This window comes from Centruroides vittatus, unplaced genomic scaffold (genome assembly GCF_030686945.1).
Source record: "Centruroides vittatus isolate TY-2023 unplaced genomic scaffold, ASM3068694v2 contig_377, whole genome shotgun sequence".
Lineage (NCBI taxonomy): Eukaryota > Metazoa > Arthropoda > Arachnida > Scorpiones > Buthidae > Centruroides > Centruroides vittatus.
Genome location: NW_027122198.1, coordinates 2,619,609 through 2,642,608, shown reverse-complemented (window position 1 = coordinate 2,642,608; position 23,000 = coordinate 2,619,609). Strand labels below are relative to the sequence as shown.

The 23,000-nt window shown below is 29.3% G+C and overlaps 2 protein-coding genes across 6 annotated transcripts in view; both read left to right on the top strand.

The window, feature by feature from the left end:
* The window catches only part of LOC136975642 (uncharacterized), a 68,018-nt gene that overhangs the window by 8,734 nt on the left and 36,284 nt on the right, over nt 1-23,000 (top strand). For 3 of the 5 annotated variants that reach the window (XM_067270724.1, XM_067270726.1, XM_067270725.1), the window contains one exon: nt 5,610-5,720. In XM_067270724.1, the coding sequence (XP_067126825.1) occupies nt 5,610-5,720 (111 nt within the window). Of the gene's footprint in view, nt 1-5,609; nt 5,729-23,000 lie in introns of all 5 variants that reach the window. The other 2 variants (XM_067270728.1, XM_067270727.1) reach the window with 2 other exon arrangements.
* LOC136975680 (uncharacterized) lies at nt 1,538-3,841 on the top strand. The gene has a single exon (XM_067270784.1). The coding sequence runs from the start codon at nt 1,538-1,540 to the stop codon at nt 3,839-3,841; it is 2,304 nt and encodes a 767-aa protein (XP_067126885.1).

Below are 23,000 nucleotides of genomic sequence, written 5' to 3'. Positions count from 1 at the left end.
TTGAAAATCAACTGGATCAGCGTTTCTCAACCTTTTTTTGGCCCGCGGACCGATAAAATTTGTGAAAAAAATTTTGCGGACCGGTGGTGTTTTAACAAAAAACTTTACTATATATTAAAGAATTACTACAGAAGTAAATTGTAAAATTATTATTATCATTTATACATTATAAAATTTTTATTTATTAAATTATCACTATTTTTTTCAATAAGAAAATTTTTAATGCAGAGCGGTAAAAATTCTCTGCGGACCGATCAAGAATCTCCACGGACCGGTGGTTGAGAAACAGTGAACTAGATAATCCAATAGTTTAACCAATGTTAACTTGCTTATAATTAATTATAAATTTAAAAAGCTGGTAAATTTTAAAAAAAATTAATCAAATGTATTTTAATTTTTTAGTATCTTAGTGCGAAACAACACCAAAACTATTTTTATAGTTATGTTGCAAAAGAATGAGATTTTATAGTTACGATTCTATGCACTGAACTTCTATATTTTATTAATGTATAATTGTAATTTCGTTTGATGTTTATTTCTGTATTTATTTTATTTTATTTAAATTCTATAATATTAGTTCATTTAATTAAAATTTGCTATAAAAGTGAGAAAGATGGTTTGTGATATGATTTGCAATAATTATAAGAATTGTAATTAAGGGTTAAAATAAATAAATTTTGTCTGAATTATTAAAAAAATTTTATGAAAAGATGAAATTTAATGCAAAATTAAATAAATAATAAATAAAAATTATTAAAAATAATTATTAAAACTCTGGCTTTACATCGAAACCGAAATCAAAATGGCGGCAATGGAACATTTTTTTTTCTTTTAATGAGTTGCCAATTCAGCTAATTTAGTGGATTTATGAACAATCTAGCTAAAAAAACCAAACAGTTCTAATGGAAACAGTATGATTTGAGTATTTTTATTAAAAAATGTCTAGCTGTAAATTTGAATTTTGAGTTGGTTGGCAACACTACTTTTAATTAATAGAATGTTGTACTTGTTCTTGTTCTTGTTCGTGGGTTTATGTTGGAAGGTGTGGCCGTTGTCGGCTTTTCTTCCGATGCGCCGCCTGGTGGCTAGGCGAAGTGGCCGGTCTTATATATGTACCGCTCAAGGGCTGAGATGTGGTGGCGCAGGTCTAAGCCCGCGTGTGGCCAGTAAAGTTGGCTGAGGTGACGAGTCTGGTGCAGGTCCAAAGAGAGGGCTTGGCCCAACTCCCGACGGGCCTCGTTGTACGCCGGACACACCAGCCAAAAGTGATCGGGGGATTCCTCCTGCCCGCAGTGCTGGCAGTCCGGTGAGCGGCTAAGGTGACGAGAAAAAAGGAAAGATTGAAGAGGCGCCGTATTTGTACATAGCCTCACCAAAAGCGATTCCGCACGGCGCGAGGAGGCCAGATGGTAGGGCCAAGGGATGTTGTACTTAGTATTGTGACAAAACAAGTCTTACACATTGCTATCTGATCTGGTTCATCTGTCTTTTAATAATATTGTTCGAGGTTTGTGTTTTTCTACATTCTTAAATTATAATGGCACGGAAACAAACGAGGTTTAATCTCCAATGGCTAGATCCAGCTATTCATCCAGAATTCAATTCCTGGTTAGGAACTGTAAAAGATGATGATACAAAAGCATTTTGCTGCATTTGTTGTAAAGTTTTCTCGTTAAGTAATATGGGAAAGCGTGCATTAATATCCCATGCAAATAGTTCTAGTCATGTTGAAATAAAAAGATTGAAGTCGGAACAAACTTCGCTGGTAAGGTTTTTAACCCCAACAAATTCAAACTCTTCTAATAGTCAACAAAATGTGTGTGAAACGGCTTCTGTTGTGGAAGAAAAATCTAAGATCATTAATGAACAGTCTCTCATCAAATCAACATTTCTTAGCAGCACATTGACACCTTTTGTGATAAAAGATGATGTAATAAAAGCAGAGATAACTTGGGCATTGGCAGTTGTAAAGAAAAAGATGTCACTCAATTCATGCGCTGATATTAAAAACATTTTCAAAAAAATGTTTCCTGACAGTTCTATAGCCACACAGTTTCAATTGGGTCCAGATAAAGCTTCCTATATAATAAATTATGGCCTAGCCCATTATTTCAGAGAAAAATTGATTGATGGTGTTACAAGTTGTGATAATATTACTATCTCCTTTGACGAATCACTAAACAAAGTTGCTCAAAGAACTCAAATGGATCTTGTGATAAAACACTGGGATGAGAGTAAAGATAAGGTTATGACCAGATATTTAAATAGTGTCTTTCTGGATCATAGTACAGCAGATGATCTTCTCTCTACATTTCTCAATTGCCTTTCAGACACTCATCTTGATCTAGCAAAAATTCTTCATATCTGTATGGATGGACCAAATGTAAACATAAGTTTTCTGAATAAATTAGAAGATCACATGGAGACACAGAATGTTGGTAAATCATTTGTGAGAATGGAAACATGTGGTTTACATGTAGTCCATGGTGCTGTAAAAGCTGGTTTTAAAGTAGTAGATTGGAATTTGTTACCACTGCTACGGAATTTGTACTATTTGCTAAAAGACTCACCCACTCGGCGTGCTGAATACATTGCTATAAGTGGAAGCAGATTGTTTCCCAAAAAGTTTGGTTCAACAAGGTGGTTGGAGAATGGAGAGTGCTTAGAATGTGCAGCAGAAGTTATTGAATCTGTGAAGACATACATAAACAACAGTACAAAGTTGAAAGACAGCAAGGTGGCTACATTCTTGAGACAGGCACTCAATGACCCCTTTATTAAAGTTAAACTTTTATTTTTTCAGTCAATATGTACACAAAGTGAGAGCTTTCTCACCCGATTTCAGAGCAACAAACCTCTTGCACCTTATCTTTATAAAGCAGTTGTTCAATTATTAATGAATCTGATGAGAAAGTTTGTGAAAAATGACAGGGTCACCGACAAGCAGTTTCTAAAAATAGATTTAAATGCTAATGAAAACTTGGTACATCTTAAGAATTTGGATATTGGTTTTGGAGTAAAAAAGGTTTTAAAAGAATTGAAAGTAAGCGATAAAGATATTCTGTGTTTTATAAGAGATTGTCAAAAAGTGCTGAAAGTGATGACACAAAAGATTATTGAGAAGGGACCTGTCAAGTACAAATGTGTGAAGGCTTTGAGCAGCTTAGACCCAGAAATTATTAAAATGCAATCAAATGTTGGAAAATTGTATTTCAATGCTTTACTGGAGATTCTACATGATACAAACAGGATTGATGAAAGATGTGCTGTCAAAGCAAAAGAACAATATAATATACTCTGCAATAAAGTATCCATAAAACCCTATTCTACAAAGTTTGAGGACTTCATATCTGAAAGGAGTGATGATGATGGTCTGGACACATTTTATTGTGAAATTATGAAGGATGATAGGCAACTGCAAGATCTATGGTCTATTATCAAAATTTCTCTTTCTTTCTCACATGGGAATGCAAGTGTTGAGAGTGGTTTTTCAGTTAACAAATCGCTGTTGAGTGAAAATCTTAAGGAAGAAAGTTTAGTTGCTCAATGCTTAGTTTATGATGGGATCCATTTTGCCAGTGGTGTTGATCAAATAAATATAGACCAGAAAATGTTGTTAACAGTCAGAGGATCTAGACAGCTATATATTGCATCTCTGCAACAGAAAAAAGATATTCAGAAGCAGCAGGCATTGAGGGCTGAAGAAAAAAGAAAACTTACACAACAACTTAAGGATTTAAAACAACACAAGAAAATGTTAAGAAAAGATCATGAAAAAAAAGAAAAAGAGATTGAAATGAAAATAAATACACTTGAGGAGAAAAAGTTAAAACTACATTAATAGTTCTTCTATTTTGTGAATTGTAATTAATTTTTTATTTTCTAATTATCTGTATTTTGAAAAAAAGAGAATTAATACTAAGAAGTTTCTCTGTATTTTGATTGTCCATTTTGTAAAAATAAAAAGATTTTACAATAAATTAGATACATTTGTTAGAGAAGCTATACTGTAAACTTATACCTATCCCTCTTTATTTTAAAACTGTGTAAAAATAGATTGTATATAATGTGGTTGACAAAAGAAAACTAATTCTTTTTTTACATGATTAATTTTTTTGAGGGAAAAAATGCTTTATTTGAAAATTTTTAAATTTAACTTTTTGTTAAAATTATGTTGCTGTTTAAAAAAAGTTACTCTTTTTGTTGAAAGATTGGTTTTAAAATTACGTGTTTCTAAGTCAAGAGTTCATTTTAAGCACAGTACAGTACTATTTGTACTGTATATCAAATACCATTTGTTGATTTTATGCTATCTTGTATTTACTAGATTTACATACAAATAATAATGATAAGTAATGATAAAATAAAAAGCTCATGTTTCATTTGTTGCTTATTTTTTCATTACATTAAAGTTTTGGATTCTATCAAACATTTTTCTACAAGATGTACCGGTATGTACTGTATTTTTTTAATGTGGCAGTCTTTGAAACATATCAACTGTGCAAAAAAGAGGGATAGATATACTCAATCAATGTTCATGGTAAATAAAATGCTGTTTCGTTATGTCGATATTCCACACTAAGAAATGTGAGGGTCAGGGAATTTGGACAAAGTTGGTCAGGGAAAATCAGGGAAAGTCAGGGAATTCAAAACAAGAATTTGAGTAGGAACCCTGTATAATATAAATAAAGAATTACTGGCAGAGTAGATGTGATTCTACCCTTTACTTCCATATTCCATCAATGTTTTTTTCCCCTACAGTGGAACAAAGAGTAAGTAAAAATTGGATAGGATTGAATTATTATAATACCCAGTTATAAAGTGGGCATGGAGATTTCTGGCAAAAATTGTATCGGTTTTCATCGATCGAAAGTGACTTATGCAAATGTGGAAAGGTGGATACTTTTTAGTATTTTTTTAATGTGATTATTTAAGAGATAAAACTGATAATATTTTACATATAATGAACATGAATAAAGATGAATTTGGTCTTTTCAAGATAAGTGTTACAAAATGGTGCAAAGTAAAAATAATTTTATTAAAATAACTAAAGTTGTTAATATGTTTGAAATTAGAAATTTGATACATTGTTAATTCTATCTGGTTGATAACTGAATGCTTGTTTGTTTTGATGATGTTTGTTTAGTTCCATTTATAATTTGTTTTACAGGGATTTGTAATCAGCTATTTTAGTATATACAACATTGTTCATATGTTCTTTATTGTTAATTATATATACAGTCCTGCATACAGTCTATTTTATGTTTATTGTGTTTGATGATAATTGATGTTTAAATTGTAAGTTTGTAAAATGCTGTTTTGTAACAATAAGGAGAAGCATCTTGCCTGTAAGCTCGTGGCAGGTATGGTATGGCAAGAGGAGCGTGGTGGGACTTCTGGGAGTCTGGTCCTTCTGGACCGGCTGTTCTCAAACTTTTCCATTTTGGCTCAACGAGTATGCATTCAGTAATAAAATATCTCGTGTTTACAAGACATAAAAGTTATTACTTTTAATTATGTGATCGTATTATTGATAATGTTAAAGTTACGTGCGTGCGTTTCGAAATATTGAGGAATTGACGATTATAAATTTCTGTATTTAATGCTAGGAGAAATACTTTGGACCGGAAAGCTTCGGGGACAGTGACGCACAGTCTCGTATCAGCGATACTTCACAATCTTTGGATACGGATTGCAACAGTGGAAGTTGGGGCGATAGAGTAAGTATGTATGTATGTTACTTTCTAATTAATTTTTCACTTTCTTTTACTTCTCTTGGAATTATGAAAGGTTGCATATTTTATCTGTATCCAATATAAATCCAAAATACTTATGTTAAAATTTTGCATTTTGTTATTTATTATGCTATTCTTTACTTACAACTAGAGTAGAACCAGTTTAATTTTGGATTAGTCTAAGTGGATTAGTTATAATAAATGAAAAAGAATATAACTTTTAATATTAAAAAAACATGTATTATAAGCCATAATGAATTTTATATTCACTTTATCTTTAATAAAATAATTTAAAACATTTACATTAAAATGTATATGGAAGCTGTAATACTTGATTTTTCTTTGGAATTCAATAAATAGCATCATTCTTTCTGCACAAAATAATGACAACGGGTCTCTTATTTTTTTTGTCATAACTTGTATGTAATATTGCATTGAATTAATTTTTATCTTGAAAACAATTACAGTCAAACCTGTTTTTATGCGGTGGATAGGGACCGCATTAAAAAAAACGCATTAAAAAAAATCGCACGAAACTTCACGATTGGCTGTAAAAAATAGTTTTCGCAACACAATTAAAAAAATATTTTTTTATGCGGTCAATAGGGACCGCATAAAAAAAGTCTCACATAGAAAATAACTCAAAACCGTACGAAATAGAATTTATTGACAACAGATGTCAGCACTTGACTGCATCATCTCGTCTATCGTCTGTTTTACATATTTTTGTCCAGGTGGTGTTTTGTTGACTTAAAAAGTAAATTATTTCATTTTTCGCATATTCATGCAATAATATTACTATAATAAGTGCATTTATGCTATAATAAGTTTATTTAGCTATAATAAGTCAACGTGAGACATGACGAATCGCACGAGACTAGTCGCCAACTATACCGCACAAATTAAAAATTTGCATTAAAAAAATCGCACAAATAAAAATCGCACATAAAAAGAGCGCATAAAAACAGGTTTGACTGTATTGTAATAAATGTTAACTTTTGCAATAAAAACAATATATTTTGTGTCAGCTGTCAATTTGTATGATGTACGGTATAATGTCAAATAAAAATGTGTTGCGTGTTATAATTGAAACGTTTCCAAGTGAAATAAAAAAACACCATTAAGTTCTTTTTTTTTTTTTTTTTTTTTTTTTTGTTGTTGTTGTTGTTGTTATATGCAGTTTCCAGCAAACATTAATAAATTTTTTCAATTTGTGAAAATTTCTCCTAATATATATCTTACACAGCATTATTAATATGATTTTGGAGGTTGCAGAACATATTTAAAAAATGAAAAATAATTATATCATTTAATTTCAAGATATTTTGTATATCTTAAAAATAATTAATTCTATCTTGGGAAGCAGTTCACTTTTATCCCGGAATCCTGGGACAAGCAAAAGACTGGGAAATGAGAAATCCTCATAATAACACAGGATTAGTCTTTTGGTATATAATAATTTTATTGTATTAATTTGTTCTTTTTATGAGGTTTTTACTAAAGGTTTTGTTTGTAGTAGCTGTGTGAGGTCATTGTAACACAATCGTTTGGATTTGTGATGTTGCTCAATTTTGTCTTCTTTTTTCTCAACTTTTTTCAGGAAATTCATCTTTTATTTTATTTATATATTTTCCTTTCTCTTACACATGATGAAGTGGTATAATAAGGCAATAGACTATCAGTACTGTACATCCACTTTATTAATTGTCAAGATACATTTTAGGTATAAACCCTCTTCTGTTGGCTAAAAATACAATTGTAAAGACTACAATATTATTAAAATGTTCTTAAAATTTTTTACAACATACCTTAATGTACATTTTTTTTTCTTTTTAGAATCACATTAAAATTAATGTTTACAATCTCTCATATATTTTAATTAATAAGTGAACTATTTTTACAACAGTTTTTACATTTAATATTAGAATTTTGTTGTTTACCTTCATAAGGAGTTTAGTAAATTTTAACAAACACAACTATTACATTTCATTGAATCAACACTTTTACACTACAAATTTTGATCTTTCATTTTTGACATTAGCTTTTATGTTAGCTTTGTATTTTATCATATAATTTACATAATAATTCTTTTATTATTTTACAAATTCTTTAATATGAGTTGTTGTATACATTTGTTATAATTTTATATTTTAAATTACATATTATTTTTACATATATTACATTATTATTTGTTTTATTAATTCATAGTAATTTAATCCAGTTATCATTTATTTTTACACTTAAATTTTTAATAATTTTATTTTTTATTTTTAATATTTCTATACTTTATTTAAATTTCCTATTATTATATGTATTTACTTCTGTATGTAAAACTGTAGTGTTTTCTAATTATATCAACACACCTGAATTTTTTGCTGAGCATAAATTATTTTATTTCTCAAACGTTTTCAACCTACTTAATATAGACCATCTTTAGGTTGTAGTGTTTTCTTCATCTATATTACAATTATTGAATAAATCATGTTCATGAAAAACAGAATTTGCCTTTTATATTTTAAATCTACTGTTTGTTCTTGTAATTTGGATGCAATTTGAAAAAATTGTAGAAGTATAAATTCTCACTGTCATTTGTCTGTCTGTCCATCTATCTGTCTATTTTTTCTTAATCTTAAGAACAGAGAGAGATAGATGAAAGACGAGACCAAATATGGAAAGATTAGGGACAGGAGGTCCCGATTAACTATGTATGAACTTTTTGATGCAAACTGGAAGTCACATTATTTCAATTTAAAACTTCTCCTGAAAGCAGTTAATAGATGACCAACACTATTCTATTGTTAAAGGAAAAATATGATGTAGAGGGCAAGCCACTACTAATAATTGAGGTGGAGAGCATACATTTCAAATTAAATAAATTAAAAATATGATTAAAAATTTCAGCCTGGCACTGTGATGATGTCACAATAAATAATTGCTCATTTCCTTTTAGTTTCACCTATATAGTAATGAGTATTTTCACAAGTGCAATGAATAGAATAAACTATTTTTGCAGCTTCTAACTTGTTATTTTTATTATATCAACTTTATTAGTTGATATTATATTATTATTGATATAATATATAATAATATAGCTGATAGAGTATTCTGTTTTTAATTTTTTTGTAAGTAGGAGCTAGTTTTATATCAAATCTCTTAAACATTGTATTTAATTCTTCAAAAAAGCCCTGTATTTGGAAAGGATATATATGTGGTGCCCATCCCCCATGCTGATATGACTTGGTCGAATCCGATGTGGTGTGCAGGAATCCTGCGCAGGTGGGAAAAAAGACAAACTGTTAGAGTAAGAAAAAGAAGAAGCAACAACATAGCACGAACAATGTGTCTGCTTCAAGACAATATCTGTTTAATAATTAGTATCAAGATGATTTGTTTAGTGTTCTTCATTTTGTAATGTTTTCTGTATCACATTAAAATATATGTCATTATATGTCATAAGAAGCTCTTTATATTCTTTCTTAAACTGTGTTCTGCATATGCTTCTTAACACCCAGCCTAGCCATTTATAGACACCACATATATTTTAACTTTGTAATTTGTGTTCAAGTTTTATTTTGTATTAATTCTTTTTCCCAATTTTCTGTAAGGTTTTTGGGTAACTATTTAACATCATTTTTCTTTTAATATTTTTATATCCCTATTTTTATTTAATAAATTACTTGTTTTAGTGTTTATTTTTTTAATTCCATACTAAATATATTTTCTTTTATATTCAAAGAAATATTTGATCAGAAATCTATTACTTTTCTCTCCTTATTCACTTTTTTATACATTTTAAACTCTAATTTATCTTTTTTCTTTATATTGTAATATCCAAGTAATTGATTTCATTTTTTATTTAATACTGTTAAATTTTTAAATTTTATATTATCATTTATTTGGATTATTTTTATATTTTCATTTCATTAATATCAATAAATTTACTATCACATATTATGGAAACATCTACGTATCTTCTGTAAACTTGTATATCTGTTTATTCTATTCATATTATTATCTTTATCTTCCATTGTAAGTTTCAGCAAATTTTGGCTTTATTATGGACCCCATGCATATTACTGATTCTTGTGTATAAAATTTGTCATCTATATAAAAATAATTACTTTTAAAGTCAAATTCTATTAAATTGATTATATAATCTTTTACTTTTAAATTATTCAATTTATTTTCTATCATTTCTCATTTTATTGAATGGTACACTTCTACAATACCTAAACTAGCCATTCTATAGTGATCATTAATCTGAATTTCTCTTACTTGGTTTAAAAACTCATCAGTATGTTTAATTGAAAAGTCAGATTTATTTTTTTTATAGATTTCTAATGTTTAAAAACTTCTCTAAATTATATTTTTGTACTCATATATACAGGGTGATTCAAAAGTTACAGAAATTTTTAAAAATTAATAACTCAAATTATTTACAGTAAGATGATGTAGTTTTCACAGAAATGCTTAGAAAGAAGTGGGGTTTTTTTATGTGTAATAAAAATTTTAGTACCAAAATAGTTACATTTCTTGCCATAGATGGCACTTGATATGATTACATAATTTCTGTAATTGTTACTACAGCTTACAGTAAGAACATTTTTATTTTTTATTCTTATTTTAACAAATTGCAAATGCCTTCAGTTTCCTACAGTGCCATCTATGGCAAGAAATGTAACTATTTTGGTACTAACATTTTTATTACATATAAAAAAAATCCTGCTTCTTTCTAAGCATTTCTGTGAAAACTGCTGTGGGTGTTAGAAACGATATACAGGCAAATTACCATTTTCACAAATACTCTAAAATACTAATTTATTTTCCTCTTTAACTTACAATGCTCAATATTCTTTAGTTCTTTACTTTACAATATTCTTCTCTTAGATCTCGACAATCAATGACTTGCAAGGCCAGTTTGTGAACAATCCACTTATAGTACTACTTAAAACTAACTTATCATAAATTAACACTATTATTATTCAGAATAGAGAAGGAAAATAAGAAAATTGTGTTAGTAAGGGATCCCCTTTATCCTTTTCGACAAGTTGTGCACTTAAAGTGTCAACCACAGTTAACAAAGAAAAACTTGACCTCAACACGTGGTTCTCCTTAATCGAGATAAGCAATCCGCTCGTAACTTCCTTTTGCTGTCTTTAATCGCAAATTTTGAGCATTTATCTTCTACTTCCCCACCACATAGACTTTCTTCTGCTCCTATTTCCGTGTCGCCACATGACTTAGTCTTCGTTCTTCTCAACCTAGAATGCCGAAAATTGTCCTTCAACATGGTGACGTTTATTGATTCTCCTTTTACTCCAAAACTTGCCAAAAAACAGTTATTTTACAGTCGAAAGGGTTAATTGGGAATGATAGGGTTAATTGGACAGAGAAAGAGAATACGTATAAATTATAAATTCGCCAATTACAACAATAATATATACATTGTGGGACTCACCACACTGCATCATCTTACTGTAAACAGTTTGTGAGTTATTAATTTTTTTAAATTTCTGTGACTTTTGAATCACCCTGTACTTTCCTAGGAAAGTATTTTGTAGACAAATATGCAAAAGCCCAAAAATTTCTTTTAAATGATTATAAAGTTCCTTTTAGCAAATGAATCTGTAACATCACTGCCCAATCTGCCACCAAAAACAACACGAAGCATTTAACTTTATGTTCAGTTACTTCTGTTTCGGAAACAGTGAATTAATAAAACAGTTTAATTATTAAGAATACATGATCTAATAATAATGTACAACTGGCTAAAATTAGCCATGATGATGATACCATTTAATTGATGTCTCTTCACCTAAATACCAGTAATTTAGTTTATCACATCTGACATAAAATCTAATGATTCATGACTATTTTGAAAGTATTTAAAATATGTTATTAATATTATTTCCCATCTATTTTTGATGTTTTTTAAAAAAGTAGTGGTTGCATCATGAAATATATCATTTAAATTGTTTTGTTATAGATTAAAATAAGATCATTGAAGATAAAGGTTAGTGTTTTAATACAGATGTCTCTACTAAGAATTTTCATCATCATTTGAGAGAAATTATTTTAACCTTTGTGAATATATTCACAAAAGTTAAAAAATTTCTGTAAGATATGATGGGGAAAAATATGTGCAAAGATACATAAATAAAACAAAATTTGTTTTATTAAGAGAGGATTAAAAGAAAAACAATGAAATTGATTGATACTGCAATGAAAGTAGCTATTTATTGTATATAGACAATATTCACTGAATTAACAAAAGTGTGTAATTTTCAAACCTGTTCAATCAATGTTTTCTTAAAATAATCTAAGTATCACTGAGTACATCAGCTAAGTTGTAATAATTCTTAAAAAACTATTTAGTAATCTTATTTAAAAAACTTAAAAATTGATGTGCCCCATGTTGTTATAGCATATTATACAAGTAACTTTAATTGCACATGAACTTTATGTAAATTTTTAGTACTGTAATCAAACATTTTTTATCAATCATTTTTTATCAATCAGTCATCCTGTTTTAATCAAACAGTTTTTATTATTATTGGTCGAACCCAAAAAACTAGCAAATTGTTTCTATGAACTGTTAATGTGTACACTCCAATTCAAATTTTAGTCAATGTACAATATCACTTTCTTCAGTACTAGTATTATTTATTTTTATACTATAATTTACTTCTGTTCTTATATACAATGTGTTGTGTTTTAGCCTACTTTATTTTTAATTTATTGAAATTAAATAATTTTGTGGTGTTATTAGTATAAAATTTATAAGCAGTGTCAATTTAGATAAATTGGAGTCTGCCCAAGTAAGAATAATGCCATCAGCTTAAATTGTTGCATTTTTATTTTCTATAAATTGGAAATATCAGGTAAATAAATTTTTAAAAAACACTACACCCAAAACTGATCCCTGAAGTACACCTTTAGAAGTGATAAACAGTTAGGAATAGTTATCACTTACTCTTATTATATAATTTCTCTTAAGTAACTCTCTAATTATGTGTAAGCTTGGCTTTTCATATCAATTTTACTCAATTTTATTAACAATACTAATATATCTAATGTATTAAATGCTTTAGAAAGCAATATAGATACTGATATTTCATACAGTAGAGCATCGATTATCCAAAACAATTCGGGACTGGGGTTGTTTGGATAACCGATTACGTATGAAAAAATATATTAGCCTATCCCATGTTGAAATTCGTTGAAATCCTGGCACATTCTTAAGTATCCTCTCATGGTCATGCCAGTGCTGCCAGCTAAAACACACACACCAACAAAAATAATATTGGAGTAGCCCAAGACAGCCAAATATTGCAGTGCCACAGCACTAGCGGAAATTTAAATTTGCCGACTGGAACACTTTCGGTTAACTGATGTTTTGGTTGATCAATATTTGGATAATCAATGCTCTACTGTAGTTTCATTTATCACAGTCACTGGTCAGACAAGTATGGTAGTGTACTATTGAACCTTAGAACTACAGTAAGACCCTGCTTAACGTGGGGGATGCGTTCCTAGATGACAAAGCGCTAAATAAAACAGTGTTAAGCGAGGTCATTTTAACATAGAGTAAATAGGGATATGGAAACATGCGACCAAAAATAAATAAATTTTACTTTATTTTCAAGTTATTTTTATATTAATTTGTGTAATAATATATGTTAAAGAACACATAAACATATGCACACAGAAATGTAAAGTTCATTTTTTGTGACGAAGGTCCCGACTTTTCTAAAATTCTTGTTTTTTGCAATAAAGTCGTGAAGTTTATTGGAAAAGGAAGAAACATTCTAAATTAAATCATTATGAAACTGCAATCAACTCAAATTAATATGAATCTCTAGAACAATAGTCAGTTTGCTTTATCAAAAATTCATTTTAATGAGTTTGTGTCAAGGTCAAGGTTTTATCATTTAGGGAGTTAAAGCTTAATAAGCAATTGAAATCTCTAAATTATAATATTTTGAAATAATTTACTAAATAAAGTTAAATTAATTCATTTTTGTAAATAAATTTTATGTTCTAATTGATTTTCAAATCAAATGAGGAGGAGACACTATTTGCCATTTAAGTATTTAATCATTCTGATATATTTATTACATTGGTTAAACAAAACAAAGCTAAAAGAAATCCATAATGTTTTTCTGTTGAAGATTATTTGAAAAAATAGAAAATATTTTTGGTGCCAGAAAAATAAAGGAGCAATTTTGGTGCAAAGTAGCCAAACCTGGCATCACTGTATGCACTTTCGAATATGCAAACTTGTAAGTGGCTGTATCCTTTTAAACAGGTGGGCATCCTTAAACATTAATCCCTATTTCCTAAGTATAGCAGAATAGTCCACTATAACCAGATGTTTGAATTACTCATAGCTTAGTAGTGCCCATGTGCAGTATATATAATACAGTATATGCTTTTGTTTTCATTACTATTACTTATTTTTACACTCAAATTATTGCTAATAGGCTTAGTGTTGGCTGAAAAAAATATTCACAATTTTTTCAATTGTAGCCCTTCTGGCTTGGTGATTTATTCCTGGCTACGAGACTGTTTAAAGGTCTGTCAGAAATGATTTATCTGTCAACATTGTGTTTTGTCTGGATTTATATCATTGATTTTGTGAATTTTTATTGTTGTAAAGATATTATTATCACTAAAAGCTAAAATTGTGATTTTCAGTACATAGGTCAAGTAAATCAGTTACGTCATATAACAGATAATGATTAATAGTTTTAAATTAATCATTATCAGTTTGTTATTACTAGTTTATGATAATGTCATGTATCAAATTAGAAATCAGATGTTTATTCAAAGTGATGTCTTGTATAAAAATGCTGTTTTAGGAATTTTAATTGAACGTCAACAGAATCACACGTATTAGTTAATATTTTATAAAAATATTTACTAATATGTGTGCTTCCTAACTTAAATGAACTCATATGCAGGGAAAAGCTGTATAAAAAAACAAATAAATAAAAGTATCAATTGAATAAATTAAAATACTGCAAAAATAAGTAACTTTTTTAAGTGTGACAATAACAGTTCTGGTATATATACTGTATATAATGTACCGACAATGATTGTTTATGCATTATTATTAAATAAATTGAATAAACTGTGGCAGTTTACAAAACTTTGCATTGCTTTGACAACAGGTTAGATCGGGCCATTTTATTAAATTGAATAAATTTTTATTTTTACAGTATTTTTGATTTATCTTATTTGTAGATATTGTAGCAATATTCCATTAAATTAGGGGAATGTTTATTCATATTTAACTAATAAAATTAAGTATAGAACTAACACATTCAGTAAATTTTTTGCTTTTATTGGGCTGCAATTTGAAAAAATTGTAGACCTATAAATTCCCACTGTCATCTGTCCATCTGTCTGTTTTTCCTTAATCTTGAGAACTGAGTTAGAAAGAGGAAATCCAAGATCAGATATGGAAACCTTAGGGGCAGGAGATCCTGATTAACTATATGTGAACTTCCAATGCAAACTGGAAGTCACACTATTTCAATTCAAAAATTTTTTCTCGAAAGGAATTAGATAGATGATTGGCACAATTGTATTGTTAAAGGAAAAGTATGATGTACAGGGCTAGCCACTACTAATTTGAGGTGGAGAGCATATATTTTAAGTTAAATAAATTAAAAATATGATTAAAAATTGCAACCCAGCATTGTGACAATGTCACAATAAATAATTGCACATTTGTACTAAATTTATTTGGCCTTGTATATACCTTTTAGTTCTAATAAAAACAGAAAATTTTCTGAGTTTATTATTTTGTCATTTCAATAGTCATGCAGTGAAATTATGATGTTTTTTGATTTATTGTTTAATTTGATTATATATTCATTTTTGGAGTCTTAACTAGTACTCCATAAAAGCAATTAAATTTAGGCTTCAATTTAGCATTTCTTGATTTTACATTAAACTTTTGATTCTATTTTTATTTATGTATTGTAGTAGACATACATTTGTCCATTACACATTACTGTGTACATTTGTATTAGTATACAGATCACAATATAACAATTTTTAAAATATACACAAATATAATTACATTCTTAAGACATGCAAGAAGAAACAATACAATTTTTGAGGCTCTCCCTCATACACAGAAGTTAGTAATAATATCTTCCCACTGTAGAAATTGAAATATATCATATTCTCTGTAATTATTATATTTGTTATAAAACAAAAAGATATGTTCCCAAGTCTCATTTTGACCTGAATTACAATATGGATCTTTTATTAAGATTAAAACAAATTCTCTTATTAAACAATACTACAGAACTTTGATTAAATCTTAATTGTATTAAACTGCACTTGATAAAATAATTAATATTTGAGTTTAGATACCACTTTATAAAAATAAGTTTTAAAAGAACAATATAATTTACAATGAGCATTCTGTTCTACCTCAGATCAATCTATCTGTATACTTTCCTCACAATATGATTTTATAATTATCGGCAAATGCCTTTTTATCATGTTTGGTTCCTGTAATGTCTAGAGAAAACAAAGAACAGAATTATCCAATATCTTCTTTAATGAGAGTATTCAATTATACTTAATATTAGAACTATTAGATTTTAATTTACACATTCTATTGTAGTGTAACCTGACATAACAATCATCTGAAATTTCCAAAATTCTTACTTAAATCTTAATTTTCAATTTAATAAACAAAACTAAAATTCTGGAAGATCCAATTTCTAATCATAACACATAACTGGAAAGTTTATAAATCTGGCAAAAAATATACAAAAAAACGTACTTCCAACTCTTGGAAGTGTTTCATTTCCCAGAGACAACACAGAATATATTAACAAATGAAATAATTTTTTATAAATATCAACATTGTATACTTTTATTTTTGCACTTCTTGAAAGCTGGAACTTCTCTGTTCTCTGTTCAACCAAGTCAAAGTTCAGTACATAGGTCAAACATAGATATACGATGTATGTACAACTGCTGGAAAAATATGTACGTTGACTTGGTCAAACTTTTAGTTTTGTTAATAAAGGCCATATAGCCCCATTACACTTCTACTTTTTTTTTTAAAAAGTGGTTTTTTGCAAATAAAAACAAACTCAAGGATGAAAGCAGTACTCCTAAATAATATAAAAATCTGGCATGACAAAATAATTATTTTTTTCATACTCCTAAATAAATATTGGGTTGTTTGGAAAGTAATTTCGTTTTTTTATTACTAGAGGAATTAGATGTATTTTTACCAGCCAATTTTATTTTAAACCACATTTTCATTATATATGTCAACAGCTGACAAGGCTTATTTGTAAAAAATTTTGTTTGATTCTGTACAATTGTTTTTTTTCGGTGACCCATCAAATATGGAAAATTGAAAGCATCGTTTTTGGCATATTTTGATTTTTTATAACTAAAAAACCAAAATGCTGTTCAAACAAGAAAAAAATTGTGGTACATGTTTGGAGAAGATGTGTTGAGAGAAAGACAGTGCCAAAACTGGTTTACAAAATTGCATTCTGGCAATTTTAATATCAAAGATACACCACATTCTGGATGGCCATTTGAAGCCAATGAAAACAAAATAAATGTACTGATTGAAGCAACCTGCCATATAACAACACGTGAAATCACTAAGAGATTAAATCTGTTATATTGAACCGTTTATTATTACTTAAAACGAATTGGTTTCGTTTCAAAGCTCGATATATGGGTTCCACATGTTATTAAAGAGAGATGCTCTCTCTTAATAACATGTGGAACCCTGGGATTTTAAAGAAATTTTTTTTTGAGCTTTTACCAGACAATTTAACAATTGATTCAAAAGTGTACTGCCATCGAGTAAACAAATTGAATAATATCATCAAACAGAAAAGGCCAGAATTGATCAACAAACAAAGTGTAGTATTTTACTGTGATAATGCCAAATTTCACACAAGTTTGGCAACTCGTCAGAAACTGTTATAGCTTAGATGGGATGTGTTATCACACCAACCATATTTGCCAGATCGGGCACACTCAGATTATTACTTGTTCCGGTCTATACAAATTTTTTTAACTAAGACATTTACTTGAAATGACGATGTCAAAAATCACTTGGATCAGTTTTTTGTAAACAACAATCAAAATTTTTATGAATGTGAAATCATGCTACTGCCAGAAACAATGACAACAGGTATTTGACCAAAATGGTAAATATATAATTCACTAAAATATTTATTTATTATAAGAATATTGCATTTATTTTTCTATGGAAAAAACAAAATTACCTTCTGAACAACCCAATATATTCTGAAACAATATCTAGTTTATGACCTTTATAATACCATTTATCTTTATGAGACAGACCACTTACCATGTTTTTTGAACACCGTCACTTTTGTTTTAGACAATTTAATTTTTAAATCATAATCCTCACGAAATTCTGCTAAGATAGTTATAATGATCATAAAATTCCCCCCTCTGCTGTCAAAACAGTTCCAGAAGAGTTGCAACAGTGCATATTAGATGCAATACAAAAGAAAAGCTAATAACTGAAGGAGAATAGAAAAGTTGGGTATAAAACAGAAATGTAATTTTTTAAGATATTTATTTTTTCCTGTAGCAAATTTGGAATATCTGCTATAATAACTTTATCATCAGCATACATTAATGTATGTAGCTCTTTATTATCAGAAAGAGATAAATCCAGTAGACCAGACAGTTTGACACAAACCACAAGTTCATTGACATATAAATGAAATAAGATGGTACTTAAAATTGCAATATGCCAGTCTTAATATCAAAAACTTTGTATATTCATTTGTTGGTTTTATCATCGCAGTAACCTTCTTATAAATATCCATTATCAAATTTAAAAAAATCCAGCAATAAATTGCTTAATTTTCCAGGCAACATTTAATATTTTGGTGGTACTATCTGTTATAATATTTTATTTAAAAAAAACTTTTTATATTTTTAATTATAGGTATCCATTGATTATTCCCTCTATGCCACCACATAGATCAAAATCACATTACTCAAACATGGTATCTATGTTAAGTAAAGACAGATGTTAAGTTTTTCTTTTCTCAGGAAATATATTAGCCATAAGTTTCAAAAAGAAAATCACTAAATGCAAAATTTTCAATTTAATTTTTCTTCACCATCGGCCATAGTCAAATAGCATCCCCACTTTTGATTTTAAGAAGTGATACATTTTATTTCTTTGGATCTGTACATGCAAAGGTAATTTTGATTTAATGTTTACAAAATAGAAAATGCAATGATTTTTGAATCTTGAGTTTTTAAATTTTTGCTTCATTTAGGAAAAGAAAATTAGAAAATTTTGCAACCCTCCCTATTTTGTGTGAGTAGAAGCATGCTCACTCTTTCAGGATCTAATTTGCAAACCTCATTTTTTTTTTTTTTTATAATTTCAAGTTAACTGATATTTAAGGTTTCAAAAAAGTGTGCTGATAGAAAAACAAATAGAAATGAGCAATTATTTATTGTGACATTGTCACAATGCCGGGCTGCAATTTTTAATCCTATTTTTAATTTATTTAACTTAAAATATATTCTTTTCACCTCAAATTAGTAGTGGCTTGCCCTGTACATCATACTTTTCCTTTAACAATACAGTTGTGCCAATCGTCTTATCTAATTTCTTTTGAGAGAAAATTTTTGAATTGAAATAGTGTGACTTCCAGTTTGCATTGGAAGTTCACGTATAGTTAATAAGGATTTCCTACCCCTAAAGTTTCCATATCTGATCTTGGATTTCATCTTTCTAACTCTGTTTTTGAGATTAAGGAAAAATGGACAGATGACAGTGGGAATTTATAGGTCTACAATTTTTTCAAATTGCAACCCAATAAAACAAAACAATCAATGTGGACTATATATTTAAAGGAACTAATGATAAAAAAGTTAAATATTGATTGACTGCTTTTTACTATAATATAATGTGAAACTTTTAATTTAATACTGTAATTAATTTTTTCGTATTTGTATTTTTTTAAAAATTGTTTTTACATATTTACTAATTGCAAATGTTACTGAAGAATAAAGGCAGAATTATTAATCTTGTGACTAATGATGATGTAAGATTCAGAAAAAAATATTTATTAAACAAATCAAGGTCATTTTATAATACTGTACAAAATAGTCGTGCACACTGAGAAGCTCTTTTCTTGTTATGGCTGTGAGAAAGAAACTTAAGAAACACAACAGAAGAAAAAGTATTGAATTACAATTTTAAATGTGCAGCATCATGATACATGAAAAATCTGACATATAACTGTAATTAAAATCAATAATTATATAGGTGTACAAATGAGGCATGTCTTGGAAGATTGAAAATGTTTGTCAAGTGAATTATACACTCTTGTGCTGGACTGATTCAAGATTTGGAAGGCATTTATATTTAATTATTTTCCAGTTTTGTAGACAAATTAATTTTGTAGTTGTACAATATTTTAAAGTGTGGGTTTCACCAATCACAAGGCATGCTTCTATATAATAACAAAATCTAACAATTAACAATGACTTAACACAATGCAAGGGGTTAGTAAATAGTAAAAAAGAATTCTAGTTAAGAAAGGTGCAAAAGAGAGCCAATGGGATCTGGTATTCAGATTAGACAAAGGCTTTGCAATTTTATCACAAAGGATGCCTCATTTCACAATCTCTTGCTCATCATGTCTGATCTCTTGGTTTGTTACCTTTCTGGCCAAGTTTAATGACAACAACTGTAATCTTATTCTGAAGCTAGACCAGGAGAGTGATTTTACCCCACACTTTAATTTGAATATCACTCTGAGAGTGGACAGATCACCATGGATATATATTACAAACTAGGTACAATTTATACTTAATTTCTATTTGCTGTTTCTGACAATCGCTATAGATTCAAGTTACCAGTTTTAGGTCTTTAATTAGGACATTTCACCTAATGCACAAATATTGTAGACAGAAAAGGGAGTTAGTGTACTGTTAAGTTTTACAGTAACCTTTGAACTTGCATTAGGGATAGTGACAAAAGAAGCAAACACAAACACCTTTTGATGAACAAAATGATTTTTTAATAAGACAAAACAGTCACTACTAGACTCTGAGGTATCAGCCAATTCAGTAGGTAACAAATTGAACTTGTTTACATCCTGACAGCATAGACTATTATAATTAAATTAACCAAAAATCCTGAAGATCAAATCAAATCAATTACAATAGTATGACTAATAATAACCAAGTTACAATTAGATCTGAAAATTCCTAAACTAACAAGGGAACTGTTGGAGTGTCTTTTAATAAATACAGTAGAACCTTGATTATCTGAATGCCAGTTAACCAAAACGTCAATTAACTGAAAGCGTTCCAGTTGGCAAATTCAAATTTCTACTAGTGCTTTGGCATTGCAATATTTGGCTATGTCTTGGGCTACTCCAATATTATTTTTGTTGGTGTGCATGTTTTAGCTGGCAGCACTGGTGCAACCATGAGAGGGTACTTAAGGAAGAGCCAGCATTTAAATGAGGCTTAATTTTGCGGTGTTGATATCAAAACAAGGCATAATTTTTCCATCAGGAAAATTAAGCCTCGTTTTGATACTAACACCACACAAAACAAGCAAAACTCACCCACGAGGGTGAGTTTTGCTTGTTTTGTGTGGTGTTTGTTATTTGAAAAAATCAGTTATCCAAACAACCCCAGTCCTGAATTGTTTCAGATAATCGATGCTCTACTGTATTAATAAAATTTAGTTAATAATTACATTAAAAGTATGCAAACTCTATATTAAATTTGTAATATTAACTAAAAGTGTTAATCAGGGTTAATAGCAATCAAATGTCATGCTATTTTATATTAGTTTAACACAAATACGCAAATTTTTAGTAGTGTAAGGGTCGCAGAGGAAGACAACAACGATATTAAAAGATACTCTGACAGTTCCCTTGTAAGTATACAAACAATATCTTGCCAGTATGTGCCGAACACTTCAAGTCGCAGCATTGTAGTTCCTTGAGCTTTAGCTGAAGCTCTGTTCATCTTGCAACAATTCCTCTCTCAGCCCAGTGCCATTCTCACTCAAGCTCAAGAACATCTTCCACAGTTTGTCTACCTCAGTTCTCCCAAGTTCTTCTTGCTTTCCATCCTCATCAATGACTTGACCCAAAGTGAGTTCTCTTCTGTTCAAGCTCCTCAGATATTTCCTTCCAGTTGTCCAGACCAGTTCCCCTCAGCAGGGTTCCTAACTTCAACTCCGAACAACAGAGCTAGTTTGACATGATTAAAAAACAATGGTATAATGCCAGACAAAGGGTGGAAAGAGCATATGAAATGGGGTGGGCAGAGAAGATGAGAAAAAAACACAATGAACAACTACAGTATATTGAGGACATATCTTCACAACTTGGGTATCCGTGGAAAGTGATCAAGTTTTGCCATTAGACAAATCTAGGATCACCTAAGGGTGCCATGACAGCCTTACTCACAAACAAAGAAGAGAGAGATTGCTATTCAGTGTCTACAAACATTTAAAAAAATTTTTATTAATTATGATATTAGTTTTGTGTGTGTATGTGTGTGTGTGTGTGTGTGCTTGTGTGAGTATGGTAATATACATGTATATGTATACAGTATAGACAGTGTTTAGGGGCATCAGATACTCTTGCACCAGTCTGAAAGTAAGACAACAGTGAATTCATAGTTTTGCTCACAAAACAAGGGTACATTGTCAATATGTGCTACACATACTTAGGAATACCCCTTTCAGAGTGATCACATACATCAAGACATTCAAATTAATTTACAACAAGATTTCAAGAAGTATGAAGACATGAATTACCTATTGTAGAAACCCCTTTATATACAAACTACTATGTAACAATAAGGATGAAGTTAACAAATCACAGTATAAAATGCTTCTTGTTTGGATGACTGTTAAATTTCTAATTGGCTATTAATATATTTCATAACCAAACTTACCATCATAACCACATAGGCATATTACAGCCAATAGGTTTTGAGGCATATTTATAGCCAATTGAAAATTTAAGAAATTACGTGTTCCAGGAATATATTGCATCCTGGTAGTGATGATGGATTCAAGTTAGATTTGGAATATGTAGGGTCATGAACTGCTCTTTAGCTACCAGATTAAAAGAGCATTCGTGTATGATAGAAAACAATAAACAGTCATGGCTTTAACTGCTATTACTTCTGAACTGAGAGTCAGTCAACATACAAAGTGGCAGAGCTGACATA